General features: G+C 43.3%; 1 protein-coding gene across 2 annotated transcripts in view; it reads right to left on the bottom strand.

Moving 5' to 3' along the window:
• Positions 1-19,695, bottom strand: part of LOC308280432 (histone deacetylase 4-like) — a gene marked incomplete at its 5' end in the record, with an annotated part of 180,135 nt that overhangs the window by 65,625 nt on the left and 94,815 nt on the right. For both annotated transcript variants that reach the window (XM_080720696.1, XM_080720695.1), the window contains 3 exons: positions 6,118-6,236; positions 8,571-8,694; positions 14,727-14,877. In XM_080720696.1, coding sequence (XP_080576822.1) covers positions 6,118-6,236; positions 8,571-8,694; positions 14,727-14,877 — 394 coding nt within the window. The remainder of the gene's footprint in view (positions 1-6,117; positions 6,237-8,570; positions 8,695-14,726; positions 14,878-19,695) is intronic.

Consider the following 19,695-nt stretch of genomic DNA (forward strand, 5'->3'; position numbering starts at 1 on the left):
CTTACTGTATATGCTTAGCCCATACCAATGGCGTCCCTGTGCTACTGTGTTTATTTGAAGCAAACTTCCTCGCAACCTTGTTTGATACGGCAATAAACTATTCCGTTTGGAATGTATTAACGCAGACGAGCAAAGGGAAATCTCTACCCTCCCTCCAGGAACAGCTCCTGTGTGTGCAGGGGTGTCGCACCAAATTCTGGGTCCCTGGGTACAAGGATCGCTGCGGGCCCCCCATGAATGTTCTTCATAGGGGGATTGGGTTTAACCCATTTAAACTGGGAACACATTGTTAGTAGGGATGCCCCGATCAGGGTTTTTTTGCTCCCGATCCGATACCGATCAAATATTATTGCTTCCGATTCGATCCCGATCTTTCCCGATCCGATCTTTTGGCAAGGCATTAAGAAAAAAAAATTCTATTCATTCTATCACTTAGTGCAGCACTGAATCAACAAATTAAAAACAAAGCTTATGAGTAGTGTATAGTGATATAGGCCTACTAGTGCAGTGTTTCTCAATCATTGTGCAGCGGACCTTTGGTGTGGCCTTTGAAATTTGGCAGTGAAGTCACGATTTAAGGACTTTTAAAACCTGTTTAATACCTCAAAAAAAAAAAAAAAATAGACCATTACAGCATCAAAAATAATCAACAAACTATATAAAAACTGGTAAAACATTGGCCATTTTTAAAGTTGAAACAAAATAAGTTAAGAACCAATTAACCAGTCTGCTTTAAAAGTATGCAGTAGCAGCTAGTTCAGTGGTTCTCAACCTTTTCAGGCCGTGACCCCCAAAATAATCATATTTTAACTGGGGACCCCCGACCCTGAAGAGTTGAGGAAGTATATTTTGTATAACACGGTTCTATTGTGAAAATAGCAGATCTACATGCTCACAACGCCTCGCGTTGCGAGGCGTTGTGAGCATGTAGATCGGCTATTTTCACAATTTCTGGCTTTAATATTTGACAATTTGGCCAATGTTTAATTTGTCATTTTAGAGGTATTAAAAAGTCCTTAATTTTTCACTTTCGAAATGTGCAGATACCCTCTATACACTTAAACTTTATGTTGATTTGTTTACTGTTGAGAGAGAAAACAATGTTGCACGTTAAGTTAATCATCTGGGGACCCCCCCAAAATAATTTGAGGACCCCCCTGGGGGTCCCGACCCACAGGTTGAGAACCACTGAGCTAGTTGACAGTGCAGAGAGACATAATTGCCTTCCTTTGATCCATTAGCAAGGGGCCAATTACTACTTATTGGCATCAGCTGCCAGCTGTACACAGAGTCTGACACAATCACCTTCCCTCTGCAGTGCTCTGTCTGTCTCATTTCTCCAAAAGCCCTTGAATATGATTGAAAATGATTAAGGATTACTGTGATTATGGTAAGCTTACATTTCATATCGCATTCACCTTACCTGTAACTTTCAGTACTCCCAGAAAATATTTTTTTGAAAAAAAAAAAAAATGTTTCGATTTTTTTTTCCCGATCTCCGATCTTATAAAAACGGCCATATCGGCGGCCGATCCGATCACGTGATCGGGATCGGGCAACCCTAATTGTTAGGTATTATTTTCTGCTCTAAGTATTGAAAAATGTTGATATACAAGCTCACAGCGTGGCACCGAGTGCCGCGCTGCGAGCTTGTAGATCTGCTATTTTTGAAAAATCGTGAAAATTCTTTGAATAGTCTTTCAAATCCTTCTAAGGTTTTTTGAAAAACCTATGTTTCTATGTCAGTGGTGCTCAAACTTTTTCATGTGAAGGACCCCCAAAATGATATGTATTTGGCCACGGACCCTCATTTCAAAATATTTCGTTCCAGGGACCCCCAAGAAGCAAAATTTTAGTTAAAAATGTTCGCTTAAAAAATACAAATATTCTGGGGCGTCCGGTGGCCTACTGGTCAAGGCGCATACCACATAGGCACCGCCACATAGGCATGGTTGCCGCGGCGTTGCCGGTTCGATTCCCGATCCGGACGACGTTTACTGCATGTCACTCCCCATCTCTCTCCCCATTTCCTGTCAGTCTATTGGACCTCCCTTGGTCAATAAAGGCAAAAAGCCCCAAAAAATAAATTATAAAAAGAAAAAATATATATACAAATATTCAAAGATTTGCATCACATTTTCACGACTTTTCAAAAATAGCAGATCTACAAGCTTGCAGTGCGGCACTCGGTGCCACGCTGTGAGCTTATAGATATGATATTTTTCAATAGCTAAAGTATAAAATAATTAAGGCGCCCCCACCTTGGGCCCTAGTAACTCCGTCCCACTCCCCCCCCCCCCCCCCCCCCCCCCCGTCCCACTCCCCCCCCCCCCCATGTGACGCCCCTGTGTGTGTCTCTCCTGGCCGTGCTACTGGCCTCCGTAGGAGCTGACCGGAGGCGGTGTTGTCCCCTACAACTCGCCTCCTTTAAAAAGAAACCACCGCCACCCCCTCAACTGCCCGCGAGCATTATTCTAGTAAAGAAGGCAGGAAGGGAATAAAATAACAAATTAATACAAGTATGCGCTATATCGTCGTTGTCTGGTGGAAACCTTGCATGTCCGAAACCTTCCTTTTTTGGGTTATTATTTAAAAAAACGTTTTAAAATAGTGAAAATAGCCGATCTACAAGCACACAACGCCTCGCATGGCTTGTAGAACTGCAAATTTTACTACTTTTGAAACTTGGAGATACAAGGTTTCTGCCCGACAGTGATGATATACAAGTAAAGAAATGTGTCAAACATAGAAAAGAATAAAATAAAATAAACGAGAAAGAAATAGCTACTAGGTCACATCTCATTGGCACTTTGCGAGCTTGTAGTAGATCGGCTCATTTTTGCTATTCTTGTACGACAAAGTATGCAGGGCTTTAAAGAGGTGGTGCCATAGTTTTGTTCTTTTTTCTGGTTTTCATGTGTCTAGGAGGTTGACAGTACTTCATTAGACCCCCTGGTGTGGTTGTTATGAGCAATTATGTATTCCCTTTGAAATTTGGATTTCTTCCTGGAGGCTGACACCTTGTGGGTCAAAAGTGCCCATCCAAAAACAGTGAGTAAATGACATCATAAAATCATCCCCTCCCCTTTTACCCAACACTGTGGGTGTGGCTAACTTCAGCTGGGTCACCACCCACCTGACAACCAGGCATACTTAATGAACTGGTGGGTGTGGCCACATAGACACCTAATTTTAACTCTTTCTGTACACTCTTTTGGAAAGAAATCCTCCTCCTAGTATAATCATAATACCTGATAAACATGTTTTAGGCGGGAAATAAATCATGCACTGCATCTTTAAGTGGCTGGTCAGTGGCGGTCGAGCTCCCCTTGCTCTCCTCTCCTCTTTTCTCTTCCGCCTCTCCCTCCTTCTCTCTCTCTCTCACTGCCCCCCCCCCCCCCCCCTCAATGACCGCCACTCCCCTCCCTTCCATCTTCCTCTCCTTCTCCTGAGGCTGGAATGCGGCCGTGTGGGCCAGAGTCAACTGTGGCGTGTGTGTGTGTGTGTGTGTGTGTGTGTGTGTGTGTGTGTGTGTGTGTGTGCTGCTAGTGTCCCGCGGCCTAGCCCGATCCCAGAATCAACAGGAGCGGAGCGGCGGCCCGCACCCGCCTGGCCTACCACCCCGCTAAGTGAATAATTGCACTGTAAGACGACCGCTGGTTTGCAGCTACACCACCACACACACACACACACACGCACGCACGCACGCACACACACACACGCACACACACACACACAGCAGACAGACACCACACAGGCAAACCAACCGGAGAGCACACCCATATACACTGTGGGCACGCACGCACGCACGCACGCACGCACGCGCACACACACACACACACACACACACACACACACACACACACACACACACACACACACACACACACACACACACACACACACACACACACACACACACACACACACACACACACACACACACACACACAGTACGCGGGCGGGAAGGAGTACACAGACTTGCGCACAAACATGCACTTTGCACTCAGCGCACGCACACACACACACACACACACACACACAAACACTGTGCCTCGTTGGGAAAAGACACAATTGTTCATGGCGAAGGTACTTTTCCGATGTTATTTTTGAGCGGTGGTCACACCGTCTCCATAGCGTGGCCGTGTGTGTATCCGTGTGTGTCTGTCTGTCTGTGTGTGTGTCTGTCTGTATGTAGCCTCTGGTGTATGTAGCCTGAGTACCCTGTGTGACCAGAGAGGTGCTGTTGAGTCTAGTCTGCCTTGAGCATCAACTGCAATAGCAGTGGCATTATTATTATTATTACCCATATATTTGTTTTGCTGTTGCACAGCCTCCACGACCACCGCTCAGTTCACACGGGTGTGATTTTATTTACTATAGTAGAGGTTAAAACAGTAAACAATGTAAGCTCAAACCACAAAGGGAGTACAAATTTGTAGACAATTTGTGGTGAAGGGACACGAAACCCTAGGCTGCGTTTAGTTTGCTTTACAGTTCAGCTTAAACGTCTCCAACCCTCTCAGCCGTTATAAAATACCAGGTAACCACATGCCTCGCGTGGCTTATTGCTTTTCTAAAACGGTTACAATATGGCAACATGAAAAATCATAGACCAGTACCAATTAAAACTGTTCTATTTCACTAATAATTCACTACAAGGTCTACAAGAAAGTACTTCCCAGCTGTTTTGCCAACAACACAGGTGCAGATAACCGGTGCCCTGTGAAACACTGTGGAAAGAAATAACGCACCTGGGTTTGATATAAACTGATTCAAGTTGTGGATTATAGTCTCATATACCACAGCAATTAAAGGGAAACCAGCCAATCAGAATCAAGGAATGGAACTAGCTGTTTTAGAATTGCCATTTTCAACCTGAACTAGAAAACAAACGACACAAACCAGTCAAGTGTATCATGCCCCTTTAACCCATTTAGGTCTAGAATTATTGAATGCTTTAACCAGTGAAAAATAGCAGATATACAAGCTCACAGCGCGGCACCGAGTGCCGCGCTGCGAGCTTGTAGATCTGCTATTTTTGAAAAAGTCGTGAAAATGTGTGCACATCTTTGAATATATGTATTTTCAAAGGGAACATTTGTAACTCAGATTTTGCTTCTGGGGGGGTCCCTGGAACTAGATATTTTGAAATGGGGGTCCGTGGCCAAATAAATATCATTTTGGGGGTCCTTCACATGAAAAAGTATGAGAACCACTGACATAGTAGTCTCTCAAGAACAGACTAACTGAGCTCCAGTTAAGTGAAAAGGACCTTTTCTTTGACGATGGCTGGCCAGATTGCTGACATAGAAAACATAGGTTTTTCAAAACACCTTAGAAGGATTCAAAAGACACTTATAGAATCGGGTCAAAATTCAAATTTTCACGATTTTTCAAAAATAGTAGATCTACAAGCTTGCAGCGCGGCACTCAATAGTTAACCCATTTAGGCCTAACCTATAGAATAGGGCTAAATCAGAAATTAGCCTACAAAACAAATATGTTGCTACGTACTGTACATGTACTGTAAGCCCTTCCCAAACAGCAAAATGTGTTCCCGGCCTGAATGGGTTAAAGCATAAAATAATGATACACAAAATGTGTACCCGTTCTAAATGGGTTAAATGAACCCTGATGATTTCGCTGTGTCCTTTCGGGCCGTGGTGCACTCTCCTGAACTCTTTAAACCACCTACGCATTACTGTACAGAGTCTCCACCAACACTCTCATATGGGAGCTGCTGGGAAATCCCTGACAGGCTAATTTAGGGAGTGATTAATGGCGTGGAGCTCTGATGCTATCTAAATTACGCCAAACGTGAGTCTGCATAGAGGCTGCCGGACAGGCACAGTGGTGAAACTGTGCTACTGTGCGCGCGCACGAGAGAGAAACACGAGCTCGCACAGCAGCTATACCGGACGAGCACGGCGGAAAACCGTGTGGAGCCCGCGGGAATGAAGTCCTGGCTAAATGACGCCAAAATGTGCGCCAGCCCCTCTGCCCCTGCCAGAGCTGCTGCTGCCCAGTGTGGACGGGTATGGAGCAAGTGGTGAAAGTGCATGTGTGCACCTGTGTGTGCGTGTGTGTGTGCGCGTGTGTGTGTGCGTGCAGTACCGGTCTTGCGCAGGGGGAAGTCATCGCGAGGGTTGTACACGCCCAACACAGGATGGTTATAGGCGGACAAGCCCGTCTGCGGAGGGGAGCTCTGGTCCAGAGAGCTGTGCTGGGTTTTCCTGGACAAAGAAACACACACACACAAACACATGCGCAAATAAGCATGAGCATAAATAATCACACAACAAAGCAACGCATTGCAAGCTAGTAGTTTTCACTAGTTTGGGTCCAGGGCAAACGTCTAATTTCCCTTTTGGGTCTCGAGCTAAAAGGTTTGGGAACCACTGGCTTAAAGGAGTAGTTCACCCCCAAAATGACTTTTTTTTCCTATTGATTACTCACCCCATGGTCAATAATATCTTTTCTGTATTTGTCACATTCCTAAGACAAAAAAAAATACAAAATGATTCAAGTAAATGTAGCTCCATTAATTCCAGATGGGGGCCCATTAATGTATTTGGGTCCCCATCCGGAATCAACGGGGGTACATTTATTGTAATCAAATTATTGTCTTAGGAATGCGACAAAAAACTAAAAATATTATTGCACTCCATGGGGTGAGTAATCAATAGGAAAAAAAGTCATTTTGGGGGTGAACTACTCCTTTAAGAGGCTAAAATTAAGTCGTTAAAATAAGGCGGGGAGAAAATTGCTCCCTTGCGAATTCAATCCAACCGAATAATCCCTCTGAAAACAAAACTCCTGACTGATAGATTTGAGTGATTGGAGCGCTGCTGCTGCTGCTCTAATCCATCAGCTCCATGTTGAAGACACGCGGCCTAATCAGCCATCTGTGCTTCTCTGCCCACAGAGCAGTGTTGTGCTGTGTTTGTAGGCCAGGTTATAAGCTGGACCTGGCCCCGGTCCAAAGCCATGTTCTGGTCTGGTGAATGTATGTATAAATATATATATATGTATATACCGGTATATTGTTGTTGTTGGGTGGAAACCTTGTTCAAAACTGTTCGTTTTGCATTTATCATTTTAAAAATGATTTAAACTAGTGAAAACAGCCGATCTGCAAGCACACAACGGCGTGGTGTGCTTGTAGATCTGCTGTTTTCACTACTTTTGTGCGACGGCCTTGTATGATGAAGCAGGAAACTTGGAGATACGAGGTTTCTACCCAACAGTGACAATATATATATATACACTCTGTGGTGCCTAATGTCCTCCTGGCCTCTGCATGCACAGAGGAGAGGAAACTAACTCTTAATAAGCAGAGAGTCAATGGAGGGAGAGAGAGGGAGAGGGAGAGAGAGAATAGCACTGAAAAAGAATAGTAAAACCACAGACAAAGCTAGAGCTGTGCACACCATAAAAAGGCACGCGTGCATTCACGAATAGTGATTTTTAGTATTCAAATTATTCGACCTCAAAGTATTCGAATAGTCGAATATTCGACAGGAAATATATATATATATATATATATATTTTTTTTTTCATCCAATAAAAACGAGCAATTCTCGGTCTAGTAGTAGCCTAACAGTTAGCATGATTCCTCCATCATGAAATTGAGTTTCCAGGCTGGCCGCTGTTTTTCGACTTCGGTGAACAACGTTCTTTTCTGTTCCGCAAAGAACAGACAAGGCAAGGCCTCAGTATACCAGTACCTCTCATCAGGTTCCAATAACCCTTCTCAGTCACAGTGCACACGCGCGTGCGTGTGCGTGCGTGTGTGCGTGCGTGCGTGCGTGCGTGCGTGTGTGCGTGTTCAGCTTGTTTTGCGTGAGCGATGAAGTGGGGAACAAACAAGCATCGTAACGTCATCGTCACTGAAGCTCATGAATGTTTATGGATTTTATATATCGTAGGCGAACCAAATATATATATATATCAAAAAAAGTTGTATTAGTACTGACGCGCTTTACTTATTCACCCAGTCATTTCCTTTCTTCCCTCCTTCGTCTCTGGTGTTGCAAAGGCCTGGGACTGAGTTACTAGGACCCAAGATGGAGGGGCCTTAATTAATTTATACTTTAGCCATTGAAACATAGCAGATATAAAAGCTCACAGTGTGGTACCGAGTGCCGCGCTGCAAGCTTGTAGATCTGCTATTTTTGAAAAGTCGTGAAAATGTGTGCAAATCTTTGAATATGTGTATTTTTAAAGCGAACATTTGTAACTCATATTTTGCTCCCTGGGGGTCCCTGGAACTAAATGTTTTGAGATAGGGGTCAGTGGCAAAAAACATATCATTTTGGGGGTCCTTCACATGAAAAGGTTTGAGCACCACTGACATAGAAACATGGGTTTTTCAAAAAAACCTTAGAAGGATTTGAAATATTCAAAGACTTTTCACGTTTTCTCAAAAATAGCAGATCTAGAAGCAGCGAGCTTGTAGATCTGCTATTTTTCAACAGTCTAAGTACAAAATGTGAGTGGATCCTTGCACCCGGGGCCCAGAATGTGGTGCGACACCCCTGGCCACAGCCCCAGTGTTGCGTACGTACCTGTACCAGTATGGCGCGTCGTTGGGAAGGCCTCCTTGGTTGAGGCTCCTCTGAGCGAGGGCTTTCTTCTTGTTGAGGACAAACTCCTGCAGTCTCATCTTCACCTCGGTGCTCGCCACTGCACCTGCATGAGTCACACACACCACCTTATGACTCATCCAAGGGTGGAAAATGTACTCTATTTTTTCACTTCAGTACAAGTACCAATACTGCAGTCCGGAGTTCAAAATGTACTGTATATGAGTACAAAAGTATTGGCATCAAAATGTACTTGAGTAGTTCACCCCCAAAATGACTTTTTCTATTGATTACACACCCCATGGAGACATCAGTTCAATATTATTTTTTTGTATTTTTCGTATTCCTAAAACAAGAAATTTGTTATAGTAAATGTACTCCCATTGATTCCGGATGGGGACCCAAATGCATTCGGTTCCCAATCCGGAATCAATGGGAGTAATTTTTTTTTCCATTAAATTATTGTCTTATGAATGTGACTAAAACAAAAACAAAAATATGATTGAACTCAAGTCTCCATGGCATTTTGGGGGTGAACTACTCCTTTAAAGTACCAAAAGTCAAAGTACTAGTTATGAAGAATGCCCCATCAAAATTGTGTAAAAGTATTTTTTTTATTTTCAAAAGACTGTGGAAAACTAGCTATGTTCAAATAGCCAAATTAAGTAAATGTACTTAGTTACTTTACATCAATTGGCGTCAATTGGGTATGGCAAGCTATGGCAAGCTATGGCAGCTGCCATACCTTGGCTGCAGGGGGAAATAATAAAATTTACTTTTCATCGTGCCTGTTGCTAAGGTATGGCAACGTGACTGGTGTCTTGCACGCGCGCGAAGGCACCAGTCACGTTGCCATACCTTAGCTTTTTCTGAACTGACGCCACTGGAATTGTATCAACGAGGGGCACTGACACAATGTTCGGAACTCCTCTGTGCGCCCGTGCACGTGCGCACGCACACGCAGTGATGTCACCCTCTCCCACACGGTGACTGAGGTCCTCTCATTCACACCGTTCGTCCGCTCATTCACCAACTCTCTCGCACATAAACGGCCACGCGTTGCCTCTTACTCAGAGAGAGACACATAGATATCGTCGTTGTCAGGTGGAAACCTTGGATGCCCAAAACCATTTGTTTTGTATTTATCATTTTTAAAATGATAGTGAAAACAGGCGTTGTGTGCTTGTAGATCGGCTGTTTTCACCACTTTTGTGCGATGGCCTTGTATGATGAAGCAGGGCTTTACTTTGCGAAAAAATTTACACATTTGAAACTTGGAGATACGAGGTTTCTGCCTGACAGTGACAATATACCGCATGATACACTTCACATTCTCTCCATCTCTCAGACACACACACACAGGTTTGCAATTGATACTTTGTGGGGACATTACACATAGTCTACTATCTTTGTGGGGACATTCCATTCATTTTTAAACCTAACCCTAACCCTTAACCTAACCCCTAAACAGCTTGTGGGGACCTATTCATTTGTCCCCACTTGGTTTTTTCCTCCGATTGTACTATCTTTACTTCACAAAGTAGTAACTATTTCCCTGTCCACACACACACACACACACACACACACACACACACACACACACACACACACACACACACACACACACACACACACACACACACACACACACACACACACACACACACACACACACACACACACACACACACACACACACACACACACAGCCTTGATCTGTACCCTCTTTCCATATCGCCACTGTCGGGCCGAAACCTCGTATCTCCAAGTTTCAAATGTGTATGTCTTTTTTGTAGGGGAGTAACGATATAGTAACTGAATCGAAAAATCAATTTTAATTTGCAATGATCTACTATATCGTTTGAAAAAGCACAATATCGTACCGTTTTGTCTTTGTATCGTATTGTATCATTTTAACATGCGCTAATCGGTATCGAATCGTTTTGCAATGCAAATAATTGATTGTATTTGTGCACTGTATTTGGCAATTTTAAGAGGGAAAATTAAAAATAGGGGTCTAATCACCTTTCCATTCCATATAGCTACTCTTGGTCTATCGATAAATGTGTGTAATCTCTGTGTTCATGTCAAGGTGGGTTTGTCCATATGTGTTGAAATATAATGTCCATGTATTTGCTAGATAATCACAGCGTTTATACTTCGATAATAATAGATATTTTACACAGATTTCATTTCCTTGCTAAATACTTACTATATCGATTTTAAAGCATTGAATCGAATCGTATCGTATCACCATGAATGAACCAATATCGTCCATGTATCGTATCGTCAACCATGTATCGTGATGCGTATCGTATCACTGTCAAATTGTATCGTTACACGTCTACTTCTTTGGTAAAATAAACGTCATCATACAAAAGTGTCGCACAAAACTAGTGAAAATAGCAGACCTAAAAGCACACAACGCCTCGCGGCGCGAGGCGTTGTGTGCTTGTAGGTCGGCTATTTTCACTAGTTTAAATCATTTTTAAAACGATAAATACAAAACGAACGGTTTTGGACATACAAGGTTTCCATTCCGACAACGACCATATATACTGTAGCGTGTGAACTGGCCTCCCCCAGACTGTCAATGGCTTGTTGAGAGACAGCCAGCAGCGCGCGCCGAGCAGCAATAACCTGCTTTAGCCCGGGCCAAGGCCACCGGCTAATACGGCTCCGTATTTACCATAGTAAACACACACGCTCTCCAAGTGAAATGGAAAACGCGCACGCGCGCACGCATGCTCCGTGCGCGCTGCCAACGTCTCTAGGTCAATGGTGCTTTCAACATTCATTTTTTTCCTTCTTCTTTTTCTTCCAAAAAGTACTGGGAACTCTGGAAGACGCAAATGGGGACGAAGCTAGGGGTTCTGTTAGAAATGGACATTAGCTAACGTCTAACCGGCTCTCCTTATACAGTAGATCAGGGGTCTTCAAAGTTTTCAGGCCAAGGACCCCTTAGTTGAGAGAGAGATGAAGCAGGGACCCCCACAACCTGTTCATAGATTCCATATAGTTTCATTGTTTGACAGCACAATCATCAGTGTATTTTGGTTTTTCTTGTCAATTTGTGTTTTCAGATATTTAACCACTTGAACCGTCGATACTTAATAAACTTGACGTTTCACTCTGTACTTAGTCTGCTCTTTTTTCCCCTCTACACCAAACCTCTTTTTTTTTTTTTTTTAATATTTGTTTTTTGGGCTTTTTATGCCTTTATTTGATAGGACAGTAGACTGACAGGAAATGGGGAGAGAGAGACGGGGAATGACACGTGGCAAAGGTTGTCTGGATCGGGAATCGAACCGACGACGCCAGCAGGCATCATAGCCTAGTATGTGGTATGCGCCTTGACCACTAGGCCAGCGGGCGCCCCTACACCAAACCTCTTTGCCGAAAATAGCCGATCCACAATCTCACAACGCCTCGAGCTCACAGTGAGCTTGTAGATCTGCTATTTTTGGCTAAATTCTACCCCATTTCCAAATTTTCCAGGCCTATAGCAATCATACGGTGCAATAATTAGACTCTTAAACCAGTGTGTTATCAATGCACCAAGACAGACTCGAGCGAAGCTGTCATTTGACAAAAAGAACAGATCCATAAGCTAACAACGTATCACGTAGTATTGCATTTTACCATGTTACATCTTTCGCGTGATGTTGGAAAAAACACCCCGCTTGATCATACTACAGCATCACACAAAAGCATTTCAAAATATTTCCAGGAATTTCACGACCGTGGGAGCCCTGTATTAGCCTAGGGTCCCTTCGCCTTTTTCGGGGTTTGATCTGGTCGGGAGCGGAAACCACTTTACGTCATGTTGTAGTCCTAGACGGACTGGCCGGAACTATCAAACTGGAAACAGTTTTAATCCAAAATAATTCCCCTGCGCTCAAGGACATACTTTTAGGGCCTACCCAATAAACCCCTTGATGTGGTGTAGTTTTGCTTTTGGAAAATGTGTTTGGTATATGCATCTTTTAGTCCAACTGGTAGCAACTGGCAAGACTACACTAGGCTACTCGAGCATTTTAATAGGGATTGGGGAAACAAACGGGGGGAAACAAAACAAAGCGACGCCGCATCTTCTGCTTGTGGTTTCCGCCTAGAGCGGATCAACGGCCCGTTGTAAACGAACACCAGGCTTTCCCCCCGAGAAAGCCTGGTGACGCGAGGTTAGCCCTGTATAAATCTGCATTTTTACATCTCGTCCTTTTAAGTCTGGATTGGTAAATGTCAAGGAGACAAAATGGTTGACATTCAACATAATCATCCTCTCTCTCGTGGTGTCTGGGTGACGGTAGTTACTCTCCTGCCCCCTCTACTCCCCCGCTCTTGAGAGGCAGCAGCTTCTGTATCTCCAAGTTTCAAATATTCTCTGCCTTTTCATAAAGTAAAGCCCTGCTTCATCATACAGGACTGTCGCAGAAAACTAGTGAAAATAGCCGATCTACAAGCACACAACGCCTCGCGGTGGTGCTTGTAGATCGGCTATTTTCACTATTTCAAATAATATTAATACGATGAATGCAAAACAAACGGTTTGTGGACCTACAAGGTTTCCACCCAACAACGAAGATTTTTTACATCTCGTCCCAAATGGTTGACATTCAACATAATCATCCCTAGGGCTGTCACAATTATTACATAATCATCTAATCGCCATTATTTGACATAATCGCAATTATTTTGTCAAAATCGTTGAAATGTAGAAAAATTATCATATTTTTCATACATTTTCAAAAATAGTGGAAATATCAGATCTACAAGCTCACAACGTGCCGCGATGTGACGCCATGTGACGCGATGTGACGCGTTGTGACGCGTTGTGAGCTTGTAGATCGGCTATTTCCATTAACAAGGTTCTTTTTCAAGAATAAAGTTGTCAAATATGTCAGTCATTTCTTTGTACATTTAGGTTATGTCATATCTGCCATGTGCAACTTCAAAGCCTACAAGCCAAACAGGAATGTAATTGTCAATGACAGAAACACAATTAATTTGAGTGACAATTAATCGTCATGTAAAATGTCATAATCGTGACAGCTGCAGTAGATTAGAGATTATCATGATTGATTGTGACGTTATAGAGTAGATAATGTATTCATTGATTATATTAATATCTAGGTATTTATGATGATACCAATACCTGATAGTTAGGGTAGAGAGGCCTTCAGTAGGCCTCAGTAACTATTGTTTTGGTAAAGCCTATCTTGTTATGGTACAGCTCGTTCCAGAGGCCTTGAAGCCACAGTATAACTCTAGTGTTTGACCTTTCTTCTTGGCAGAACTCTTTTACCACTGCCCAGAGTGTTAATTGTACTTCTGTCCATGCAGCGCCGGCGGGCCGTATACGCAGACTACGCACTCTGCGTAGGGCCCCGCCGACCAAAAAGGCCCCCCACCGCCCCCTCCTCAGCAGAAAAGAACTAGTGCTGCATGGTTAATCGTTTTCAAAACGAAATCGCGATGTGAAATCCCGCGATTAGCGAATCGCAAAGGCCAAGTTGCGAAGTAGACTTCCCAAGAAATATGGAGACGTTTTAATTTTTAAAATCCCTTCATAATTGACTAAAGCAATGATCAAATCAAACTGTGGTGACTTTCTTTGCTTCCGCGCATCTCCACACCGCTGAAAGAGAAAGTGAATGTGATGTTTTGGCACAGTGGCCACTGTGCAGGAGCGTGGGAACAGCATGGGAACTAGGGGTGCTGCAGGTGTTCCAGCACCCCTAGGGAAGTTTTCATTTTTTATTTAAATAAGAAAAGAACAAATCAAACATAGCAAAAATGCATTGCCTGTTGTTGTCGTTTTTTATTTATTCATTTATATATACTTTTTTTATATATATATATTTCCATTATAAAATGGATTAAAAAACGATAAAAAATGTTAGGCCTATTATTTTTTCGCAGGAAGGCCCCATAGCAGAATCATGCTTAGGGCCCCCATGGACCCAGAAACGGCTCTGTGTCCATGATATCATGTTTACATAAACTTGACCACCACCACCTAATAATTGTCTTGTCTCCTCATTTCTCATGATTATTGATTGATCTGAATTCCACCTCACAGCCCTAATCATCCTCTCTCTCTCTCTGATGGTGTGTGGGTGACGGTGTAGGACTCACTCTCCTGCCCCCGCTCCTTGTTCTTGAGCAGCAGCAGCTTCTGCTCCCGCTGCTGCTTCTCCATCTCCTGCTCCATGCGGTGGTTCTCCATCTTCCTCTGGTGCTCCAACAGCTCCTGCTGGTGCTTCAGGGCCAGGAGCTCCTGCTGTTGCTGCGAGAGAGGAGGAGGAGACATTTTAGTACGAATGGATTAAACTTGTACATTTCAAGGTCTTCCCCTTAACTCTGACAGTGTACAATTTACAATTCATGCCAGGGGTCTTCCAACGTTTTCAGGCCAAGGACCCCTTAGTTGAGAGAGAGATGAAACAGGGACCCCCACAAGCTTATGGGGCTTATAGGGGCGGCATAGCTCAGGGGTAGAGAAACCGTTATTAGAGCACGAAGGGTTCCCGAAAGCGTTCCCAGTTCGAATCCGGGCTCCCCCTGAGTTAATGTCGAAGAGTCCTTGAGCAAGACTCTGAACCCCTAATTGCTCCTGGTGAGTAGGTTGGTGCCTTGCATGGTTTCCTCCGCCACCGGTGTATGAATGTGTGCGTGAATGGGTGAATGTAATGCACAATCTATGTAAAGTGCCTTGGATAAAAGCGCTATATAAATGCACCATTTACCATTTATCATAGATTCCATATAGTTGCATTGTTTGACAGCACAATCGTCAGTGTATTTTGGATTCATGTCAATTTGTGTTTTCAGATTGTAGCCAATCAGAATGGAATATGGAAAATCGGACAGATCCATGTTGATCACATGACTGTAGAGATACTGTCTACCGATTTGTAGGATTTGTGGACAAGATCTCTAAGAGTAGTGTACAGAAATGTGTTTTGCAAACATCGGCCTCATGGTGGGGCTAGAACAGGGCCATTTGAAAAATGTGGGGCAGAGGTTCTGAACTGGCATCCGGGGAGTGTGTGTGCTCATTTTGGCAGCGACCTGGGCAACGGCGCCGGAGATTAGCTGGTAACAAACTGGACGGACGGACGGACGCACGGACGGACGGACGCACGGACGGAGGCGAAAACATACTCTCCCCCAAGCCTTCGGCTGGTGGAGACAAAAAACAGACAAACCCAATCATCCACGGTTGTGTTGTACTGGCGTCGACAGAACACTGAATCAGGTGAGATTCACTTTGATATTTTGTCACATCTTCTCTGTGCAAATAATAAACTTAAGGAAAGTTAAACACTGTTGCTGTGCTTCGGGCTTAGAGGCACCTCTGTGCTGTGGGGAAAAGAGTGAAAAAAAAAAAAAAACTAAGTGTTTCGATTTCACATTACCTCACGGCGACTCTTCTCTCCCAGGCCTTATTTACTGTCCCTTCTAAAACATCACTAATTCATTACCTTTAAGCTGTTAAAACTTTACACACAGACCGCTGCGGGTCTCTTAACCCAGTTAGACCGAGTATGCATTATTGCGAGTGCCGCGCTGCGAGTTTGAAGATCTGCTATTTTTGAAAAATTGTGGAAAAGTCTTTGAATGTTTTGACCCGATTCTAGTGTCTTCTAAATCCTGTTTCTATGTCAGCGGTGCTCAAACTTTTTCATGTGAACTTGTGAAGGACCCCCAAAAGGATATGTATTTGGCCAAGGACCCCCATCTCAAAACATTTACTTCTAGGGACCCCCCCAGAAGCAAAATTTGAGTTACAAATGTTCACTTTAAAAATGAGCCATTCAAAGATTTGCACACATTTTCACGACTTTTTCAAAAATAGCCAGATCTACAAGCTCGCAGCGCGGCACTCGGTGCCGCGCTGCGAGCTTGTAGGTCTGCTATTTTTCACTGGTTAAAGCATTAAATAATTCTAGGCCTAAATGGCTTAAAAGTCGCCATCTGGAATAATTAAGTCCGACAGCTGTGTTGAGGCGATACAATGAAAACCTTTGTGGTCCGATTACAGTGTTTTTGGCCACGAGCGGTGGTTTTTAAATAAAACATTAGCCCGCGAGAGAGGAGGCTGCTGCTGTAGTCTACCTGCAGAACGCCACTTTTATCTCTCCAGAACCACTTAAACCCTATGCTTCACTGACCAGGGTACGTCCCACAGGGGTCTATCCTTGGCCCCCTCATTACACATACACAGTTTTATGGTCTATGGGTTTTGCTGCTCTGACATCATGCTCTGATGACATCCGGCACATCTTGTTTTTTTTTGTTTTTTAATTGTTTCCCCTTTTTTTCCTGACTATATCTACTGCATAGTACTGTGTTCTATCCGTCTGTCATTCAATGTTATATGAGATACTTCAATGGTTTCCTGTGGAAATAAGCTTAGTCTTTTCTAGGATATCCTTTTAGTAGACCTTGTACCAGTGAACCAGTGTATTTACCAGTGTATTTACCTACTGTATGTTTTTATTTTTTAAATTGTTTCCCCTTTTTTCCCTGACTATATCTACTGCATAGTACTGTGTTCTATCCGTCTGTCATTCAATGTTATATGAGATACTTCAATGGTTTCCTGTGGAAATAAGCTTAGTCTTTTCTAGGATCTCCTTTTAGTAGACCTTGTAACCAGTGAACTGTACCGTCATGAAACTGTACCTTTTTCTATGCAAACTTCTTCTGATAAAGTCTTCAAGCAATCAATTGTCCACATATCTGTGTATCTCTGAAGGTCACGCCTGACACTGTGGTTCCCTTGACACATCAAGGTGATATCACAGGTGACATCACCTATGTAAAAGTCCATATATATGGGTAATCCCCAGAATCCCTTTTATGCCCATATATGAAGATATACATCAATGCCCAGATGTCCAAGACATGGTCCATATCTGTGTTGCTGCTTCAGATGGGGATCTCCATGTATGGGCATAAAAGGAAACCATATACAGTACATGGATCTCCATATATGGGTACCTGGGGTCTCCATATATGGGTAACTGGTCCGATATACATCACTGGCCAGATGGCCAAGAATTGGCACGACCGAGGTTGCATGTCGCCCTGAGGCGTCTTACTAGTGATATAATAGCACAATTATTTTCTACTCTGTCTCATAAGAGGGGCAATTAAGAACACTGCCTACCTGTGACATCATCGTTAGGCAGATTATTTTTAAACAAGATTTAAAAATAATTTTTCGATATTTATTATCTTGAGAACAATGGCTTCCATTATAGCATGGTAACTATTCAGGATTAGTAAACCTGCAGTGTCTATTAGCTTGGATTCTCCATCGATGATGTCACTGGTAGACAGGTTTCTGAACTGCCAGCCCTCCTATGAGACACAGACGAGTGGAAAGGAATTGTGCTATTTTATCATGAACATCAGTGAGGAGGACCAATTACCGGTATATGACCATAGGTTGAAAAGTGGTGAAGTCATCCTTTAAAGACCTAGTGAAATGGCTATTTTGGGCATTTTATTTTGAAGTATCAGTCTGAATACTGTGTGTTTCTGAACCAATCAGAAGGGACCAGCCCTTCGGGCGATGGAACGTAAAATCTGAGTCATGTGATGCCTAATGTTTTGTTTGTAGCCATCATTATTAGCAAGGCAGAGATACACGACCAGGCTGCCTCTTGTGCAGAATGTTTGTTACCAAGTTGCTTATTATTCTAACCTATCCACAACTTTCCCACTTCCCGTCGTGCATTGCGCGCAGCCGAGAATGATCTGCAAGCTCACAGCGGTTGCATCTGCGACGCGACGTGAGCTTGTATGTCTGCGGTTAAGCGGAAGTGTCCCAGATAACGCGGAAACAGGTGGATAATGTTTACAGATACATATTCTATTGTGCTCATTAAGTTTACAATAAGGAGTAGCTCTGTAATTAAAATCAGCTGTGTTTGGAGGAATGTGCAGCAATGGGAATCAAACAGGTGAATGTAATCAAAGGTTCATTTATGTTCAAAAAGTCTGTCTATGACATCATGCAGCACGTTTCTGTTCACAGGAAATGATGGGGTATTTTCATCTTCATCTTTCTACATTTTTTTGGCATCTAGTGTTAGGAATGTTCATAATATGATTACCACAGATAAGCTCTAAAAGTGTGAACATTTTGTTTTTCATTTCACTGGGTCTTTAAAAATGTCAAAATCAGATCAAATGGGGGTCCATGGCCTAATGATGCACATCAAACCGGGGGCCCTGAAATGAAAACGGATGAGAATTGCTGGACAAGGAGAAACCAAAGCGTCAGACTTTAGAGGCCCAGGAACAAGATAATGAATGACCGTCGCTCTCTCTCCTCCCGAACGAACATCACGGCTCTCAGCGGGCCCGTTGACCCAAGGTGGTTTGCTGGCCAACATTTGAAGCCTGTGGTCGTCTTGGGAAGCGCTGGGGTGTGAATGTCAGTAGCTATGCGACTGAGGCAGGCCATTGCTCAAACAGCAGCGCGGCCGCTCGGCCAGGCCTTCGCAGGTTAACCCATTTAGGGCCTGGAGTTATTGAACGCTCTAACTATTGAAAAATAGCAGAATATACAAGCTTGCAGCGCGCTGCGAGCTTGTAGATCTGCTATTTTTGAAAAATTATGAAGATGTGTGCAAATCTTTGAATACATATATATTTTTTAAAGCAAACATTTGTAACTCAAATATTTGCTTCTGGGGGGTCCCTGATACAATATTTTGAGATGGGGGTCCATGGTAAAATACATATCATTTTTCCTTAGAAGGATTCAGAAGAGACTTATAGAATTGGGTCAAAAATATTCAAAGAATTGCACACATTTTCAAGATTTTTCAAAAATAGCAGATCTACAAGCTCGCTGTGAGCTTGTAGATCTGCTATTTTTTAATAGCTAAAGCATAAAATGATAAATGGTTGGAAATAACGTGTTCCTTCTAAGTCCAACTAGGGAAACTCCCCCCCCCCTGTCAGGTGAAAAGAAGCAACTTGGACTCCTCATGCATAGAAGGAAGGGTGAGGTCAGTCTGTTGTCTCCCCAGGTTGGCAGTAGCCTCGCGTAGCCAGGCTTACTCATCTCCGAAGAGAAAAGCCT

Source organism: Nannobrachium achirus (genome assembly GCF_963921795.1).
Source record: "Nannobrachium achirus genome assembly, chromosome: 24".
Classification (NCBI taxonomy): Eukaryota; Metazoa; Chordata; class Actinopteri; order Myctophiformes; family Myctophidae; genus Nannobrachium; species Nannobrachium achirus.